General features: G+C 37.9%; 1 protein-coding gene across 4 annotated transcripts in view; it reads right to left on the bottom strand.

The window, feature by feature from the left end:
- AP3S1 (adaptor related protein complex 3 subunit sigma 1) overlaps nucleotides 1-18,942 on the bottom strand; it is a 78,254-nt gene that overhangs the window by 31,468 nt on the left and 27,844 nt on the right. For all 4 annotated transcript variants that reach the window (XM_032335401.1, XM_032335399.1, XM_032335400.1 and 1 more), the window contains exon 3: nucleotides 18,589-18,700. In XM_032335401.1, coding sequence (XP_032191292.1) covers nucleotides 18,589-18,700 — 112 coding nt within the window. The remainder of the gene's footprint in view (nucleotides 1-18,588; nucleotides 18,701-18,942) is intronic.

Here is an 18,942-nt window from a genome sequence, read left to right as displayed (position 1 = left end):
GACTGTCTTGGTGAAAATGCTGTCTAAATAATTTCCTGTCATTTATGAATAGTTATAAAAGATCAGTGGAATCCAGTGAATCAATGTGCACATGATGCTGGGCAAAGTGAAAAAGAAATTCCCTCCGTAGCTTTAAGCATACCACTGGTGAACCATGGAGTGGCAAAAAAAAAAAAAAAAATGGGCTGCCAAAGACAAAGTATGGTCTAGTAGTGAGGAAACCAGAAAGACCTAGCTTCGAATTCCTACTCTGCTGCTACCTAGCTACATGAGCTTGAGCATCATTAACTCCTCTAGATCTCAGAACTATAAAATAGTGATAAAAATACCTACCTTTCTGGATTATCTTAGAGATTTAGTTAAATAATTTAGGGGCGCCTGAGTGGCATCAGTTAAGCATCTGCCTTCACTCAGGTCATGATCTCAGGGTTCTGGGATAGGGGCCAGGGATAAAGTCCTGGGATTGAACCCCAAGTTGAGTCCCTCAGCTCATTTGTGTGTGCACCTACATGCTTCTCTCTCTCAAAATTAAAAAAAAAAAAAATTAGTTAAAGCGCCCAAAACACATCTAATAAAAGGGAACCAGTACTGTTCATTTGGCTGTTCAAAAACATGCAAGTATTGGGCACCTGAGTGGCTCAGTTGGTTAAGCATCTGCCTTTGGCTCAGGTCATGATCCCAGGGTCCTGGGATCAAGCCCTGTGTTGGGCTCCCTGCTCAGTGGGAAGCCTGCTTCTCCCTCTCCCTCTCCCTCTCCCACTCCCCCTGCCTGTGTTCCCTCTCTCGCTGTGTCTCCCTCTGTCAAATAAATAATTATTTTTTTTAAATGCAAGGATTACAAAATTAAAATAGAAATAGAAAATTCTAATTCTTCTGATAAACACTGATAAACACTGAAAAGCAAGGTAACCTGCCGAAGTTGCCGGGCCCTCATGATGTGCTCATTAATACAGAAAGGGGGGCACCTGGGTGGCTCAGTTGGTTAAGTGTCCAACTCCTGCTTTCAGCTCAGGGCATGATCTCATGCTCAGTAGGTAGTTTGATTCAAAGATTCTCTCCCTCTGCCCCTCACCTACTAACACACATGGGCATACTCTCTCTCTAAAATAAAGAAATCTTCAAATAGAAATTAAATTCTAAAACGAATATATTAATCTAAATCTACATATAGGGGCACCTGGGTGGCTCAGTGGGTTAAAGCCTCTGCCTTTGGCTCAGGTCATGATCTCAGGGTCCTGGGATCGAGCCCTGAATCGGGCTCTCCTCAGTGGGGAGCCTGCTTCCCCCTTTCTCTCTGCTTCCCTCTCTGCCTACTTGTGATCTCTGTCTGTCAAATAAATAAATAAAACCTTAAAAAAATAATAAATCTACATATATATCTATATACCTATAGATATATAGATATAGATATATATGAATTCAAATGTTGCCTATATTTAAACCAGAACAATACCACCTTTGGAAAACGTAAATACTTAAAAAAGGGGGGGAGTCCTGCAGCAAAATGTCATAATTACATGTTCTTAATTAAGGAAAAGAATTCCTAAGATTTTTTTTTAAAGGAATTCTTAAGATTTAAAACATTCAAATGCTAAGTTTGGTCTAAAAAAAAAAAAAAAACCCCTCTGCAAAAACAGTTCCCCTGGGGGCCTGACTAGCTCAGTGACAGAGCAACTCCTGATCTCAGGGTTGTTAGTTCAAGTCCCATGTTTGGTGTAGAGTTTCCTTAAAAAATAAAAAATAAATCTTTAAAAAAAAAAAAGTTCCTACTAGTTTTCTTTCGATTTAGCAAAAATTCTTAATGTAATTAGAAATCCAGAGCCTTGTAGATAGATAAACATACTGATATGCATATGGACAAGGCCACAACAAAAAAAAACTAAAGAAATTAAGAAAACCAAATTAAAGGACCTATGGGGTTCTAGCAAAAACAAAAGTTAATAATGAAGTTGCTGTTACATTATATTTCACAAAAAGAAAAATAAAAAGAGCAAAGCACTAAAGGTGAGTGACATGGTAAATAGTACTCTCTTATGTTTCAGTTTAAAAATGATAGAGGGCGGGCGCCTGGGTGGCTCAGTGGGTTAAGCCGCTGCCTTCGGCTCAGGTCATGATCTCAGGGTCCTGGGATCAAGTCCCGCATCGGGTTCTCTGCTCCGCGGGGAGCCTGCTTCCTCCTCTCTCTCTCTCTGCCTGCCTCTCTGCCTACTTGTGATCTCTCTGTGTCAAATGAATAAATAAAATCTTTTAATAAAAAATAAAAAAAAAATGATAGAGGGCTCCTGGGTAGCTCAGTGGGTTAAGCCACTGCCTTCGGCTCAGGTCATGATCTCAGGGTCCTGGGATCGAGTCCCATATCGGGCTCTCTGCTCAGCAGGGGGCCTGCTTCCCTTCCTCTCTCTCTGTGATCTCTTCCCTTCCTCTCTCCTACTGTGATCTCTCTCTGTCAAATAAATAAATAAAATCTTAAAAAAATAAAAAAATAAAAATGATAGAAAGTTCAGGGGCACCTGGGTAGCTCAGGTGTTAGGTGTCTGACTCTTGATTTCACTCAAGGAAGGATCTCAGGGTCCTGAGATCCAACCCCACCTTGGGCTCCGAGCTCAGCAGGAAATCTGCTTGAGATTCTCTCTCTCTGCCCCCACTCCCTGCTCATGAGCACATATACACTCTCTCTAAAATAAATAAATCTTTGAAAATTTAAAGTCAATTTCAATATAACAGTTATCTACTAAGGAGCAACTGATTAACCTCTGGACTTCAGAAATTCAAGGGTTAATGGGAAAAATAAATTTACTAAGAAAATCACATTTTAAGTTTTCCTTTATTTCAGTAATTAACTAGTTTTCCAAAAAGAAATAAAAAGAGCTATCTTCGCCCCCACCCAAAAAAAAGCCACAACCGCATATAAACAATCTCCCTTCCGGGGGTGCCTGGGTGGCTCAGAGGGTTAAGCCTTTGCCTTCAGCGCAGGTTATGATCTCAGGGTCCTGGGATCGAGCCCCACATCGGGCTCTCTGCTCAATGAGAGCCTGCTTCCTCCTCTCTCTCTCTGTCTGCCTCTCTGCCTACTTGTGATCTCTGTCTGTCAAATAAATAAATAAAATCTTTAAAAAAAAAAAATCTCCTTTCCCAGTGCCTTTCTAACAACAAAACTTTCTTCTGTTGCCTTTAATTACAGATCTGTGCATCTGGGCCACCAAGGTAACAGGAATTTGTCATGAAACAGCTTAGTATTTAACAGTGCTTAATACTTAAGGGCACAGGCTTTAGTAAGCATGTCTCTATTAAAATTCCAGCTTAGCCTCTATGAAATCTAGGGCACGTTGTTTTACTCTAAGCCTCAGTTTCTTCATTTGGGCATAATAATAATGGTATCTTTGACATAGAGTTGTTTACTGATTAAATTAATACACATAAAGGCCTTAAAACAATGTCTCCTCCTAATATGTTGGCTTGCATTATTATATATACCTATGGAGAAATAAAAATATGCACTAGGTAAAAGAGATGCCACAAAATATCCTTAAACAGTATCATTTATATGGCAGACCCACCCCCCCCCCTTTAGAGTTTCTAGGTAAAAATATAATTTTTTTCTGGGTTTGGGGATTTCTATTAAATTTTAAGAGGAGATCTGTAACATTAAATGAAATACATATAAGTTAAATTGATTTTTTAAAAGATTTTATTTATTTATTTACTTGTTAGAGAGAAAGAGAGCACAAGCAGGGGGAGTTGTAGGTAGAAAGAAAAGCAGGCTCCCCACCAAGCAAGGAGCCTGATACGGGACTTGATCCCAGAACTCTAGGATCATGACCTGAGCCGAAGGCAGATGCTTAACTGAGCCACCCAGGAATCCCTTCAATTGACATATTTTAAGACAGAAAAAATTATAAGCCCAAAAATAGAAGGCATAAATTTAAAAATGTTAGTAGTACACCAAGAGATCTTTAAAAAAAAAAAATTGTTTTTAGTCAGCAGCAAGATGTCCTAGAGAGATGCTGGTTTAGCTCATGCCAAGACTCAAAAAATACCACTAAAAATGTACTAGAAGAGCTAGGGAAGGCAGACTAAACTTAAAATCAGATCAGCTACCTTTGAAGATGATCAGAGTATGACTGGGTTCCAGACCAAATTTCCACAAAACCTGACCTGGAAACTAGTAACTCAATGGTAACAGTCTTGGGAAAAACAAACAGGTACGTTACACACATTAAACTTTCAACTTCAGCATGAAGAAACTAAAAGTTGATGAGAGGACAATCTGTCTTCTATTACATGTCAAAATGATTCAGAAAGAGCTCACATCAATAATTATTTTTATGTGATTTCTTTCTTTCTTTTTTTTTTTTTTTTAAAGATTAATGATGGGGGCGCCTGGGTGGCTCAGTGGGTTAAGCTTCTGCCTTCAGCTCAGGTCATGATCTCAGGGTTCTGGGATCGAGCCCCACATCGGGCTCTCTGCTCATCAGAGAGCCTGCTTTCCCCCGCCCTCTGCCTGCCTCTCTGCCTACTTGTAATCTCTGTCTGTCAAATAAATAAAATCTTAAAATAAATAAATAAATAAATAGTTAATGATACCAGAATCTATTGAGTATATATTATTATAGCACTGCTATTGTTCCAAGTGCTTTAAATATATTATATTATGTTATTTTATTTATTTTTTAAAATATTTTTATTTATTTATTTGACAGAGATCACAAGGAGCGGAGAAGCAGACAGAGGAAGAGGAGGAAGCAGGCTCCCTGCCGAGCAGAGAGCCCGATGCAGGGCTCGATCCCAGGACCCTGGGATAATAACCCGAGCCAAAGGCAGAGGCTTTAACCCACTGAGCCACCCAGGTGCCCCATTAAATATATTATTTTATTTAATCCTTCATGATAATCTCACAAGACAGGTACTTTTATTATCAACCACTTGCAGAAGGGTGATGAAAGGCAAAAAGTCAACTAACTACTAAAACAGTGAGGTAGGACAAAGTCTCTTTGCAGAACCCAAATTCTTATTCACTAGGCATACTGCCTCCAACAAAAGAATAGTACTTGATTTTTAATGTAGTAAGAAGTGGGTATTTAGAAACTTGGGAAAATACAGAATAATATAAAGCAAAAATTTTAACTTTCCATACTTCTACCACCCACATGAAAATCGTAATTGTGCAAAGCAGAAACTACTTGCACTATAGGAAATTTAATTACTTTGGAGACAATCCACTAAACGGACTTAGTATTTTTTATATGTTGAATTTAGAAGTCTAAGGAAGAACCAGGATTTTGAATGTACAAGGCTGCTACATCAAATATGAATTTTGAAAATGAAAGTAGCCTCCAAATTATTTTTGTGCACAAAAGCTACATGTGAGCTTTTAAAAACTTGTACTGACACAAATTGTTAAAAATTATATTTCAAGTGTCTTCTTCAATGTATATGGTACAATTAATATTTTGAGCACTGTTAAAACAAAAGAAAATTAAGTGCAAAACGTACAAAGATTTTCCTTACATAATTTCAGCCAATCAATACAGAGAGTGTAATGGAAAAATCACCATTGGGCAAACACCACAATAGTCATTCCTTCAGGCAAGAATCATCGAGAGATGCTAAAATTAATGACCAAAGCTATGACTAGAAAAAAACACTTACATGGCCTCAAAATTATTCCCCATGAGATACTTTAAAGTAAAAACAGACCATGGAAGTTTAGAGTACAGAAACCTGGCAGGCACTGTCTTACACAAAGGATCAGAATAAACATCACAAGTAACAAGACAAAATGAGATCCCTGATATGATGCCCTGTGAAGGTCATAAAAGCACTTCTGTGGTACACCCAAACAGAGGAAAGTTCTACAAAATAACCTGCTAGTACTCTTCAAAGTATCACAATTTGAAGGACATGGAAAGCATGAAAGACAAAGATGAACTATTAGAGAGTAAAGGAGACTCAGGAGACATGAAAACTAAATGCAATATGTAATCAGAATTAAACCCTAAACAAGAAAAATGACATCAATGGACCACTGGCAAATTTTGAGTAAGATCTGTAGATTAGATAATAATATTCTATCAATGCTGATTTCCTGATTTTAATCACGTGTACTGTGGCTACATAAGTTAAATTTAGGGAATGTGGGAGAAGGCATGAAATGCAAGAATCCTTTGTATTGTATTTGCTGCTCTTTTTTAAGTCTGAAATAATTTCCATATAAGTTTTAAACAATTTTAAGGAAAAAGAAAATCTGAAAAAACAAGCTAAAAGGCCCTCTCCTCCTTTATGCCCAATTCCTCCCTCAAAACTTATCATTCCATTATGGGAAATAAGGAATTCACCTTAAATCAAAGAAAAACACCAACATAAGTTGAGTTTTTCCTCTCAAACCTGCTTTAGAAGAAGAAACAATAGAGGCACGTGGGTGGCTCAGGTGCATCTGTTTCTTGGTTTCAGCTCAGGTCATGATCTCAGGGTTGTGGGATGGGGATCCACATTGGGCTCCACACTCAGCATGGAGTCTGCTTAAGATTTTCTCTCTCCCTCCGCCCATTCCCTCCAATTCTCACAAGCATGTGCACTGCATGCTCTAAAAATAAATAAATAAAATCTTTAAAAAAGGGGGGGGGGGAATAAATTTTAAGTTACTTCCCCCTCCAAAATTCTGACTTTAAGTACCTGAGTTCCAAAATACTTCCTTCATTTCACCTCTCTGAATTAAATACTATGTCTACTATATTCTAGGCCCTATGCTAACTATATACATTAGCTCTAATTCTTAAGACAATGTTGATAGGGTAGCTATGTGTATTGGTACCTACAGACAAGAGAATTGGGAATGGATACGAGTAAGTAATGTGCTCAAAGTAACTATCAGATGACAGAGCCAGTATTCAAACCCATGCCATCTGACTCCAAACACAAACTTGGCTCTGTGATGCCTCCCAAGAAGGCAGCTGAGATGTGAACAAACATGTAAATTAGAATAGGCTCATCGAATTCAATACCAGGATTTATCAAGAAGTAGAAATGTAATCAAGAGAAAAGTGAATACTACATTTTCACTTACTGGAAAAAAGACTTCTCAACAAAAATAAAACAGGAAAAGAGTTTCAGGAATGATGAATCACTCTTAAGTGTCTGACTCAAATTGTTTGTAGAAATATTTTTTGGTTTCCCACATATATATAAGAAGTGAATCTTTTTTTTTTTTTTAAAGTGAATCTTACTAAAAAAAGAAAGTTTTAATACTCTGGTAACAGTATGGTATAGCAGGTAAAATCCTCCTAAAATGATGCTGAGCATTCACTCTGGAGTGCCTGGAAAATAAGCCAACTGGGCCAGGGCACCTTCTTTCTCCAGCAAGAGGAACTGTACCAGAACTCACCCTCCCCTGGGACTAGGGGTTTATTCCCCATGGTTCCCAAGTGCCAGTCTGTTGGTCTTCCCAGATAATTCTTAAAAATAACATCAATGAGGGATGCCTGGGTAGCTCAGTTGGGTAAGTGGCTGCCTTTGGCTCAGGTCATGATCCCAGCATCCTGGGATCAAGTCCCACATCTGGCTCCTTGCTCATCAGGGAGCCTGCTTCTCCCTCTGCCTCTGCCTGCCACTCTGTCTGCCTGTGCTCACTCTCTCTGACAAATAAATATATAAAATCTTAAAAAAAAAAAATCAATAAGGGTGCCTGGGTGGCTCAGTGGATTAAGCCTCTGCCTTCGGCTCAGGTCATGATCTCAGGATCCTGGGATCGAGTCATGCATCAGGATCTCTGCTTGGAGGGTAACCTGCTTCCTCCTCTCTCTCTCTCTGGCTGCCTCTCTGCCTACTTCTGATCTCTCTCTGTCAAATAAATAAAATCTTAAAAAAAATAACATCAATGAAACTAGAAGCTGGTTCTTTGAAAGAATTAATAAGATAAGATAAACCACTGGCCAAACTAATCCAAAAGAAAAGAGAAAGGACCCAAATCAATAAAATTATGGGTGAAAGGGGAGAGATCACGACCAACACCAAGGAAATAAACAATCATCAGAAATTATGATCAACAGATATATGCCAATAAGTTAAGCAACCTAGATGAAACGGATACATTCCTAGAAACCTATATACTTCCAAGACTGAAACAGGAAGAAATTGACAACTTGAATAGACCATTATCTAGTAATGAGATTGAAGCTGTGATCAAAAGCCTCCCTCCCCCCACCCCCCCACCCCCCGCAAAAAAACAAGAGCCCTGATGGATTTCCTGGGCAATTCTACCAAACATTCAAAGAAGAAATAATACCTATTCTCCTGAAGCTGTTTCAGAAAATAGAAACAGAAGGAAAACTTCCAGACTCTATGAATCCAGCACTAACCCTGATCCCCAAACCAGGCAAAGACCACATTAAAAAGAATTTCAGACCAGTATCCCTGATGAATATGGATGCCAAGATTCTCAACAAGTTCCTAGCTAATAGGATCCAACGGTACACTAAAAGTATTATCCAGAGCGCCTGGGTGGCTCAGTGGGTTAAATCCTCTGGCTCAGGTCATGATCCCAGGGACCTGGAATTGAGTCCTGCATCAGGCTCTCTGCTCAGCAGGGAGGCTGCGTCCCTTCCTCTCTCTAGGACTGCCTCTCTGCCTACTTGTGATCACTGTCTGTCAAATAAATAAATAAAACCTTAAAAAAAAAGTATTATCCACCATGATCAGGTGAGATTTATCCTTGGGATGCAAGGGTGGTTCAACATATACAAATCAACTTGACAGAACAAATCAGTAAGAGAAGAGAGAAGAACCACACAATCCTCTCAAATGATGCAGAAAAAGCATTTGACAAAACATAGCATTCATTCCTGATTAAAACTCTTCAAAGTATAGGGATAGAGGGAACATTCCTCAACTTCATAAAATCTATGAAAAACCCACAGCAAATATCATTCTCAATGGGGAAAACTGACAGCCTTCCCTTTGAGATTGGGAACACAACAAGGATGTCCACTCTCACCACTATTGTTCAACATAGTACCAGAATTCCAAGCAACAACACTCAGACAACAAAAAGAAATAAAAGATACTCAAACTGGCAAAGAAGAAGTCAAACTCTCTCCCTTTGCAGATGACATGATACTTTATATGGAAAACCCAAAAGACTCCACCCCCAAACCACTAGAACTCATACAGCAATTCAGTAATGCGGCAGGATACAAAGTCAATGCACAGAAATCAGTTGCTTTCTTATACACTAACAATGAAAATAGTGAAAGGTAAATTAGAGAATCAATTCCATTTACTATAGCACCAAGAACCGTAAGATACCTTGGAATAAACCTAACCAAAGAGGTAAAGGATCTGTACTCAAGAAACTACAGAACATTCATGAAAGAAATTGAAAAAGACACAAAAAGATGGAAAAGCATTCCATGCTCATGGATCAGAAAAATAAACATTGTTAAAATGTCTATACTGCCCAGAGCAATCTATACTTTCAATGCCATCCTTATAAAAATTCCCCTGGCATTTTTCAAAGAGCTGGAACGCTTAAACAACCATAAAATTTGTATGAAACCAGAAAAGACTCCAAATTGCTGAGGAAATGTTGAAAAAGAAAAACAGCTGGGGGCATCACGTTGCCTGATTTCCAGCTTTACTACAAAGCTGTGATCACCAAGATAGCATGGTACTGGCACAAAAAAGACCCACAGACCAGTGAAACAGAGTAGAGAGCCCAGATATGGACCTGCGACTCGATGGTCAAATAATCTTCGACAAAACAGGAAAAAATATCCAGTGGAAAAAAGACAGTCTCTTCAATAAATGGTCCTGGAAAAATTGAACAGCTATGTGTAGAAGAGTGAAACTCAACCATTCTCTTACACTATACACAAAGATAAACTCGAAATGGATAAAAGACCTCAACATGTGGCAGGAATCCATCAAAATCCTAGAGGAGAACATAGGCAGTAACCTCTTCAACATCAGCCACAGCTACTTCAATACATGTCTCCGAAGGCAAAGGAAACAAAAGCAAAAATGAACTTTTGGGACTTAAGATAAAAAGCTTCTGTACAGCAAAGGAAACAGTCAACAAAACAAAGAGGCAACCCTTTGTTTGGGAGGGAATGGGAGAAGATATTCGCAAATGACACTACAGACAAAGGGCTGATATCCAAGACCTATAAAGAACTCCTCAAACTCAACAACCCAAAAAAACAGATAATCACAACAAAAAATGGGCAGAAGACATGAACAGACACTTCTTCAAAGAAGACATAAAAATGGCTAACATGCACAAGAAAAAAATGTTCATCATCATCAACCATCAGGGAAATTCAAATCAAAACCACATATACCAGTTAGAATGGCCAAAATTAACAACAAAAGAAAGAACAAGTGTTGGAGAGGATGTGGAGAAAAGGCAACCCTCTTACACTGTTGGTGGGAATGCAAGTTGGTGCAGCCACTTCGTAAAACAGTGGAGATTCCTTAAGAAATTAAAAATAGAGCTTCCCTATGACCCTGCAATTGCACTACTGGGTATTTACCCCAAAGATACAGATGTAGTGAAAAGAAGGGCCATATGTACCCCAATGTTCATAGCAGCAATGGCCACAGTCGCCAAACTGTGGAAGGAGCCAAGGTGTCCTTCAATGGATGAATGGATAAAGATGTGATCCATATATACAATGGAATATTATGCCTCCATCAAAATGGATGACTACCCAACTTCTGTATCAACCTGGACAGGAATGGAGGAGATAATGCTGACTGAAATAAGCCAAGCAGAGAAAGTCAATTATCATATGGTTTCACTTACTTGTGGAGCATAAGGAATAACACGGAGGACACTGGGAGATAGGAAGAAGTGAGTTGGGGGAAATTGGAGGGGGAGACAAACCACGAGAGACTGTGGACTCTGAGAAACAAACTGAGGGTTTTGGAAGGGAGCGGGTAGGGGGTTGGGTGAGCATGCTGGTGGGTACTAAGGAGGGCACGGATTGCATAGAGCACTGGGTGTGGTGCACAATGAATCTTGGAACACTGAAAAAATAAAATAAAATTATAAATAAATAAATAAAACCTATATAGCCCAAAGTTTAAGCAGTGTACTACTTAACAAGACACTTTCAAGCCTACCCTTATAACAAAAGAGAACAATGACATATGGTGGAAGGCAGTGAGGCCTTCACCAGCACACCATTCCCTGTCCAGTAGCACCCACCCAGCATCATTTCCTATGCAATAAACAGAATCACAGGATCTTTTCTCAGTTAAGAATTCTTGGCTTAAAAGGTCCTCCAATCAGGTCAGCTTCTTAGCAGATAACTCTATCACCATATAAAATTCATCCCAAGCTATTACACAACATAGAGGATAAAAAGATTAACAAATTCTCATAAAAATGAAAAAAAAAAAGATAAAAGGACTTCTTTATCCTATTCAATTTGCATACTAATGAAATAATACTTTATATGCCTTTCTTATAAATATATTATTAATGATAATGTTAACAAAAAACCACTGACTGACAACTACATGTCAGTCATTTAGCCATGAGCTCTATGTACAGTATTGTATTTAATGCTTGCACCTACTCTATGAACTGGTATTATTACCGACACTCCCATTTTACAAGTGAGGAAAATGAGAGACAAAGACATAAAATAACTTGCCCAAAGTTACACAGCCAGTACAAAGCAGAGGCTGAATGGCTTTAACCACAACTAGCTTGCTTGATTCACTGATCTTTCGAACAACCCCATGAGGTTTTATAGGCAGCATATTAAAATAGGCATACTTTATTCAGGTGAAAAAAAAAGGTCTATTGAGATTAAATGAGATGCTCAATATCATACTAAATTGGCATTCACAACCATTAAGTAAAATAATTTCATAAAAACCAGTCTAAGGCTCAGGACTGTGGTAACAACAGATGCTATACATGGAGCTCTAGTTTAACTCCATATGGTAAGGCCACGGTCAAACATCTTTTTAAACCTAAAGAGAAGTTCAGTTGTTAGTTCTCCATTTTGTTCCTGACCACAACTGAACAAGACTCATGCTGATGTAATTGTTACATGTGGTACAGAAAACTGTAACAGAATTTGGAATTATCTAGTGAACTTCTAAGCCTCTCTTTATTATTAGCTTGGCATAATAAATTAATTGAGGACAATATGACTCCTTATAAATAACTCAAACAACCAACGTTAATATTTAATGAACTTCTCATTCTCACTCTGTAAATATTTTAACACTTCCAATGAAGACATGCTACAACAGAAAGACTAAAAAAAGCCAGCCTCCAGCTCTGAAATGCACTTACATGGTTGTTGATACCACACTAAAATAGTACATATCAGAAACAAAAAAGATCACCTTTTTTCCAACTTACTTACAAAGAACTAAAAAAAGAAACAAAAGAAAACAGAAGCTGATTACTCACTTTGGTGACAGAGGGGTATAAATTTCACATGGAATTTACTAATGATGCCTTCTCTCAGATTTCACACAAGAGATAAAGTCAAATCTGGGACAACATATGCATACCTTAGAAACACAAACCCTTTGCATATAAACACATAAACACATAAAATCATGTTTCCAATGATCATTTGAACGGCATCATTTCAACATTTAAAAAAAAGCAAAACTTCACATATGTTTATTATTTATATATTGATGTTTAAGTTTTCTTGATCCATTCTTGGAAGAAATGCAAGACCAAGAGGTTTTGATCTAAACTCTCTTGCTTTATAATTTTCTGTTTCTACTTTTTACATTATACTTGTCTTCCTCAAAGCTAAAAAGATGGACAAAGCAAGAAAATCAATTCTAAATTAGCTCTGATTAGCTATTTCATGAAACCAAAGCAGAAACAGTGAGCTAGTCCCTTCCATCTTTCTTCATTTGACCAATATTTTTAGAGTGACTGACTCACACATGCTCAGCACTCCCTTGTAATGATTTAATGATCCATGGTGATCACAGGGAAAGAGAGCAACTACAGAACTTCCAACCTGTTTGTGGTAGTGATAGAATTAGTCCCTGTAAGGTAAATTACATAACTTGTTTTAAAGACATCATCTATCAACATATGATAACTCAACTGCATCCTGTTATAAAAATAGTTCTGGCCTACATCAGTAATGGAAGATGACACAATTCTCCCGAAACCCTCTTTTCTGTGTCTTACCTAATATCAAGACTAATGATCAACATTTGAACAGCAACGGCTAAAATATTTTACAAAACACAAGACCTATTTTCCACTTTCCACAAACACATGATAAAATTTACTTCAGATACAATGTAAGATATTTGTTCTCTAACAACTACCCACACAATTCTCTTCTGAGATATAACAATCATGCTATTGCAACAATTAAGATGACCCACAGCATCAAAAAATAATCAAAGACGATAGCTTAAATCCCAGGATACAAGCATAAGATACAGCCAATTAGTCTCTAGGAAAATCCACATTTGTTTTAGTCTTTCTTCAATGAAATCTTTCTCTTCGATACAGATAGGCATTTTAAACAGACTGTCTTTCTTTTTTTCCTCCTGTAACATTAGCAGCTAGCTCAGAAAAATTCAGTGTTTTGGAATGTAGTGTGAATGCCCACCACTCCCTTCAGCTGTGGATAACTGAGAGGGAAACTGAAAGCAGTTTCATATTAAAAATCATTTTCTAAAAAACACATAGCTTCTATGAAATAATACTGCAGTGAATTAACTACTACTTTATGGGATAAACCAAGAAGTGTGTTAATGAACAAAGATAAATGGATACTATATAGGGTTCTGATAAACCCTATCACTAATCCATACTTAAAGGTTTGCTTTTCTTTTTTCATTAGAAAAGCCTTTGGGAAAACGAAGCACAACTTAGCAGTGGTTCTCAAGGAGGCCCCAGGAAGAGTATCTATCCAAGGGATCGTGAGGCATATTCATCTCAAACTTGAAATTTCTTTGATGTCTGCCTTTACAGGTTTAAACAGTATAAAAATTTCTCTTCTACCATATAATACACACATTTATCTTTTTACATATACACACACATACACATACATATATATTTATCTTAATGGTATTATTTTCTCACCACCAATTAAACAATGGAAAACAGTAAGAATGTCTGCTATGATTACTTTGTGGTTTCTTTTTTTTTTTTTTTTTTTTTTTTTAAATTTATTCATGGGGTTCGTGTATGTAGATATCTAGTCATGTGACTCTCTTTTAGGAATGTTTTAATAATTAAGGACTCAGAAGTACCTGAATAAAGATCCAGCTTTTTGTAAAGAATTTCTCCCTTTTTTATTTTTTTTTCATTTGTTCTTTAAATTTAAATTCATCAATTAATGAAGACTGTATTACTAGTTTCAGAGGTAGAGGTCAGTGATTCATTGGTCTTATATAACACCCATTGCTCATTACATCACATGCCCTCCTTAATGGGTATCACCCAGTGACCCTATCCCCCCAACCTTCCTCCCCTCTAGCAACTCTGTTTCCTATGATTAAGAGTCTCTTATGGTTTGTCTCCCTCTCTGGTTTTGTCTTGTTTTATTTTTCCCTTCTTTTCCCTATGATACTCTGTTTTGTTTCTTAAATTCCACATGTCAGTGAGATCATATGATAATTGTCCTTCTCTGACTGACTTATTTCACTTAGCCTAATACCTTCTAGTTCCATCCACATCGTTGCAAATGGCCAGATTTCATTTTTGATGGCTGAGTAAAATTCATGTGTGTCTGTGTGTGTGTGTATACTATATCTTCTTTATCTAGTTATACTCTGTGGTTTCAGGTAGCTCAGATACCTACCTCTTTCTCAAAACCCAGGTTAAGAATTATAGATTGAGAGTATTCTGGCATATTAATAGTTCCATTTATCACGTGTCATCTTTTTTCATTTCATTTTTTCATTGTCTTTTTTTTTTTTTTTCCATTTCTAGCCACTTTTACTATTTCTATGCTTTGGTACTCAGAATTACTACCAAAGTTTTGTGCTTTGGTTAATTCCTCATTTACTCCATCACACTAACTACATCTCAAGGCATGCCCCCTTCTTGCTGATTTCAAAACCATGAAACTTGTTTGGCACAAAAAATTTCCTTTTTATGTGCAGCTTTCTCCAATCTGCTACAATGTGCCTACACCATATGCCTGTTTTTGCCCTGTCTGGGGTCAAGAAAGAGAAAAGAAACAAGCGCACAGCATTCCCTCATGATAATCTTAACCCAATACAATCACTTATAGCAGTTACATTTGCTTATTGTGTCAGAATTAAATGTGTTAATTTCTTATGGAAATACCACAAACAGAAAGCACAGAAATCTCAACTGTATACAGAGCTTCCAGATTTTCACCAATGTAACTAGTGCTCAGATAAAAACACAAAACAAAATATTACTAGCATGTAGCAACTGTATTTTATTTTTCTAACTGACTCTCCTGCTTCTACTCAGTCTTTGGGTTTTGTTGTCAGTTGTTTACATAGAACGCTAAATATCAGGCACTAAATACATTCATTCAACAACTGTATGTTGAGGACCTACTACATGCCAGTTGCCATTCTATGCCCTGGGGATAAACCAGTGAACAAAATAAAAAAAACCTGGCCCTCACTGAGCTTACATTCTTGTTAAGGGAAAATGCCAATGAACAAGACAAATTAAATCAAATATATAGTATGTTAGATGGTGATATGTACTCAGGAAAAGTACTAAAGTACTAAAAAGCAAGAGAGGAGTTAGAAAATGTGAGAGAGGGAAAATTTTTAGAAAGGACCAAAGAAAACCATATTGAAAGGTGACATCTGGGTCAAAACCTGAAAGAACGATGGAGCTAGAGAACGATGGGAATAGCAAATCGAAGAACGATCTAGATACAAAGACCAACAAATACAATACATTCTTCTCTGAGGGAGAAGAATGCCTGGTGTATTTGAATCCTAGCCACTAGACCACCGGGGAGCTAAGAATGCCTGGTGTATTTGAGAAACTGCAGGGGACTCAGAGCTTTGTGGGGCCTCATGGGTCATGTGTAAGGAAGCTGGCTTTTCCTTTGAGTGAGAGCGGAAGCCACTGATGAATTCAGAAAGTGAGCTATGACCTATTTCATCACTATCGCTGGCTTTTTTACTAGGCAGAGATGAGAGGGGAAAAAGGTAGTGGAAGGAGGGAGAACAGTCAGGAAACTGCTGTAATAATAGTCCAGGGGAAAGCTGGTGGTGGCTTGGACTAACATGGTTACGGCCATGCAGAGAGTAGTATGAGGTCAGATCCTCTGTCTCCTCTAGGCTGCTGAAGAAGAGATAAGAGAGACCATGACACTGAAATTAAGCAACTGAAGAGGTCCACAAAAACCTGGCAAGTACGACATCCTAGAAGCCAGAGGAAAAAAGTATTTTCATGAAGAGATGAATAAAAAGTCTTAAAAAAAAGAAGGACTGATGAGAATCTTTGGATTCAGCAACAACAGAGCAGAAAACCTGAATCGAGTGTGTTTAAGAGCAAAGGGGAGAAGAAATATTTGAGACAAGTGTGCACAGACAACTTTTTTAAGGCATTTTAACATAAAGGATGGGAAAGAAATGAGCCACAGGCTGGAGAGGGAAGTAAGGACAGGACTTCTCCTTTTAATGGGAGAACATAGAACAGCTAGAGGAATGACCAGAAAAGGAGGGGAAAAAAGGATATAGAAGAAAGAGGGAGAAGTGTCAGAGCCATGAGGAAAAGACTAGCATATAAATGGGTGATGTTCTCTTCTGCTGGCTTCTATTCTCCCATCGAAGAAGGAAGCAAGATGCTAGAAGCACCAGAGGTTTGAGAAAGGAGAACATATCTCAGCTGTTGTCTAGGAGTCTGGAACGGAGATGGACCAGGGAAATAGGATTACTGGGTAGCACTAAGGACTCACCGAGTTTAGAGATCATAAATACAAGGTGAGACCTATAGTATAGTTACTTTTTTTTTTTCTTTAACTACATTTAGAAGTATGGGTACAAGGAAAGTGCTGAATATATACAAGACTATGATTACCATGACTGATGATGGGATTTAGACTGGGTAAGGAAAGTAAGACATCAGGAGGACAAGGGAGAGTGGAAAAATGCTTTATTTAGAAGACTGAAGGTCCCAACAGGCCCAGGAAATTAGCGGAGTAACAGAAATTGTGATACAAAAAGATCAGAGGTGGTAGACAGAAAGGAAACTGCAACTGAGACTATGGAGGGATGGCACTTTGGATAAAAACAAGGTCTGGAAATGAGTAGCAAGGTGGGGCAGAGGGCAAAAATTCAATGAAGAGGAATTCCAGGTCTGAAGACACCAAAGTACTGGAAGAATTATCCCCAGGAAAATTGAATAGTCAAATCACCACGAATTAGAACCCAAGCAGTACTGGAGTGAATGCCAGTGAACTAAGACCACAATCTGACAGGAGACAATTCTTTATCACTCTGACATTTCTGCACATAAGTGAGCACAGGTACAATGACTGCCATCATTGCAGACTTTCTCTGCAAGCAAGCTTATATAAATAAGCAAACAGCCCTGAAAAATAGAGAGTATCTCTCTTCAAAGCAAATGGCAGGTTTATCTATACCCATGGAAGATACACTCTTCCTCTAGGACATGAGCAGACATGATTTGTGTCCAATATAAAAGACTGTAGTTCCTCTCCTATAACTCAATTCACTGTGGGTACAGGTTCTCCTGGTCCTCTTCAAGTCACACCCTTTGGTGACTGTGGAAATTGGGACCTGGAGAACCAGTGAAGTAAGCAAATGCTGTTACCATGTCTGCTGCTTGTGCTATTCAGAATAAGTCCTTTGATTCCGACCCAGAAGTCTCCTGTCTTCTGCCAGCATCCATGACATAACACTGTGGTAGTTAATGTACAAGTAACTTGCAAGAAAGGTAAATCTCAGACCTTTGAAAGTTTTTGATAAAATCCCCAATGAATATGAGGTGGGGATGAGAGATTACTGAAACAGGGTGGGTAGAAGGTGTATAAGTTTAAACACAAGAAATAAAGTTTGGGGGCATTTTTGACAAGAGAATGGTCTGGAAAAAGCAACGAGAAGTGAAGAAAACACCTCATGGGCTCAGCACTACAAAGAAAGCAGGATAACCGCTACTACTTGAGACAGTTACAGATAGTGTCAGTAGGGAAGCCCAATTCAATTTAAAGCAAAAAAGTAAAGGCAAAATAAATAAAGAGGCTGAAGATAAAGAGGAATTTGATTATGACTGACCCTGAGTTCCAGGGACATAATGGTAGATTTTCAGGAGGCAGGGAGGGGTAGGTTTGGGGATCAGATCTGGACACACATGGTAAGAGATCCATCAATCTGAGACTTCTTGCGTGACTTACATGAACAGGAAGAAAGGGCATGATGAAATTTGCTGTGATTAGTCTTAATCAGATTAAAATTGCCAATGTGTTTCAGCATCTCTAGACCTTGTTTTACTCATCCAATCTCTACTATGGAACAAATTCTTTCTTACCAAACAGAACATCGTTTTAGAAAGTTAAGAACATACAAGTTTTAAAATATATAAACGCCACAACTGTTATTAAGAGAGTGTTAACTTACTTGAATTAGATCTAAAATGCCAAGTTCACTTTCTGAAGAATCCACACAGAAGACAAAATATAATGTTGCATAATGTCTATAAATCAGTTTGTTATCAGATCCTCCAATTAACCTAAACGACAAAACAAAAATTGGAATGTTATAGGAATAAAATGAAACACATTTTCATTAGCTCAAACAAACTGGCAATTTGTTTAAAACCTTTTATAAGATGCCTGAACATAGCATGTAAAGCTGTAACATTCAAGTGAACTTAGAGACTTAAGTGAATTAACATGGCTGTTTTCTTCAGAGATAACAAAAGAAACTGGTGCTTAATATTAGTTCATCCGTTCATTAAACCATCCACTGAGT

This window comes from Mustela erminea, chromosome 3, assembly GCF_009829155.1.
Source record: "Mustela erminea isolate mMusErm1 chromosome 3, mMusErm1.Pri, whole genome shotgun sequence".
Classification (NCBI taxonomy): Eukaryota; Metazoa; Chordata; class Mammalia; order Carnivora; family Mustelidae; genus Mustela; species Mustela erminea.
The sequence above is the reverse complement of the archived record's forward strand: the minus strand, read 5'-3'. Positions and strand labels throughout refer to the sequence as shown.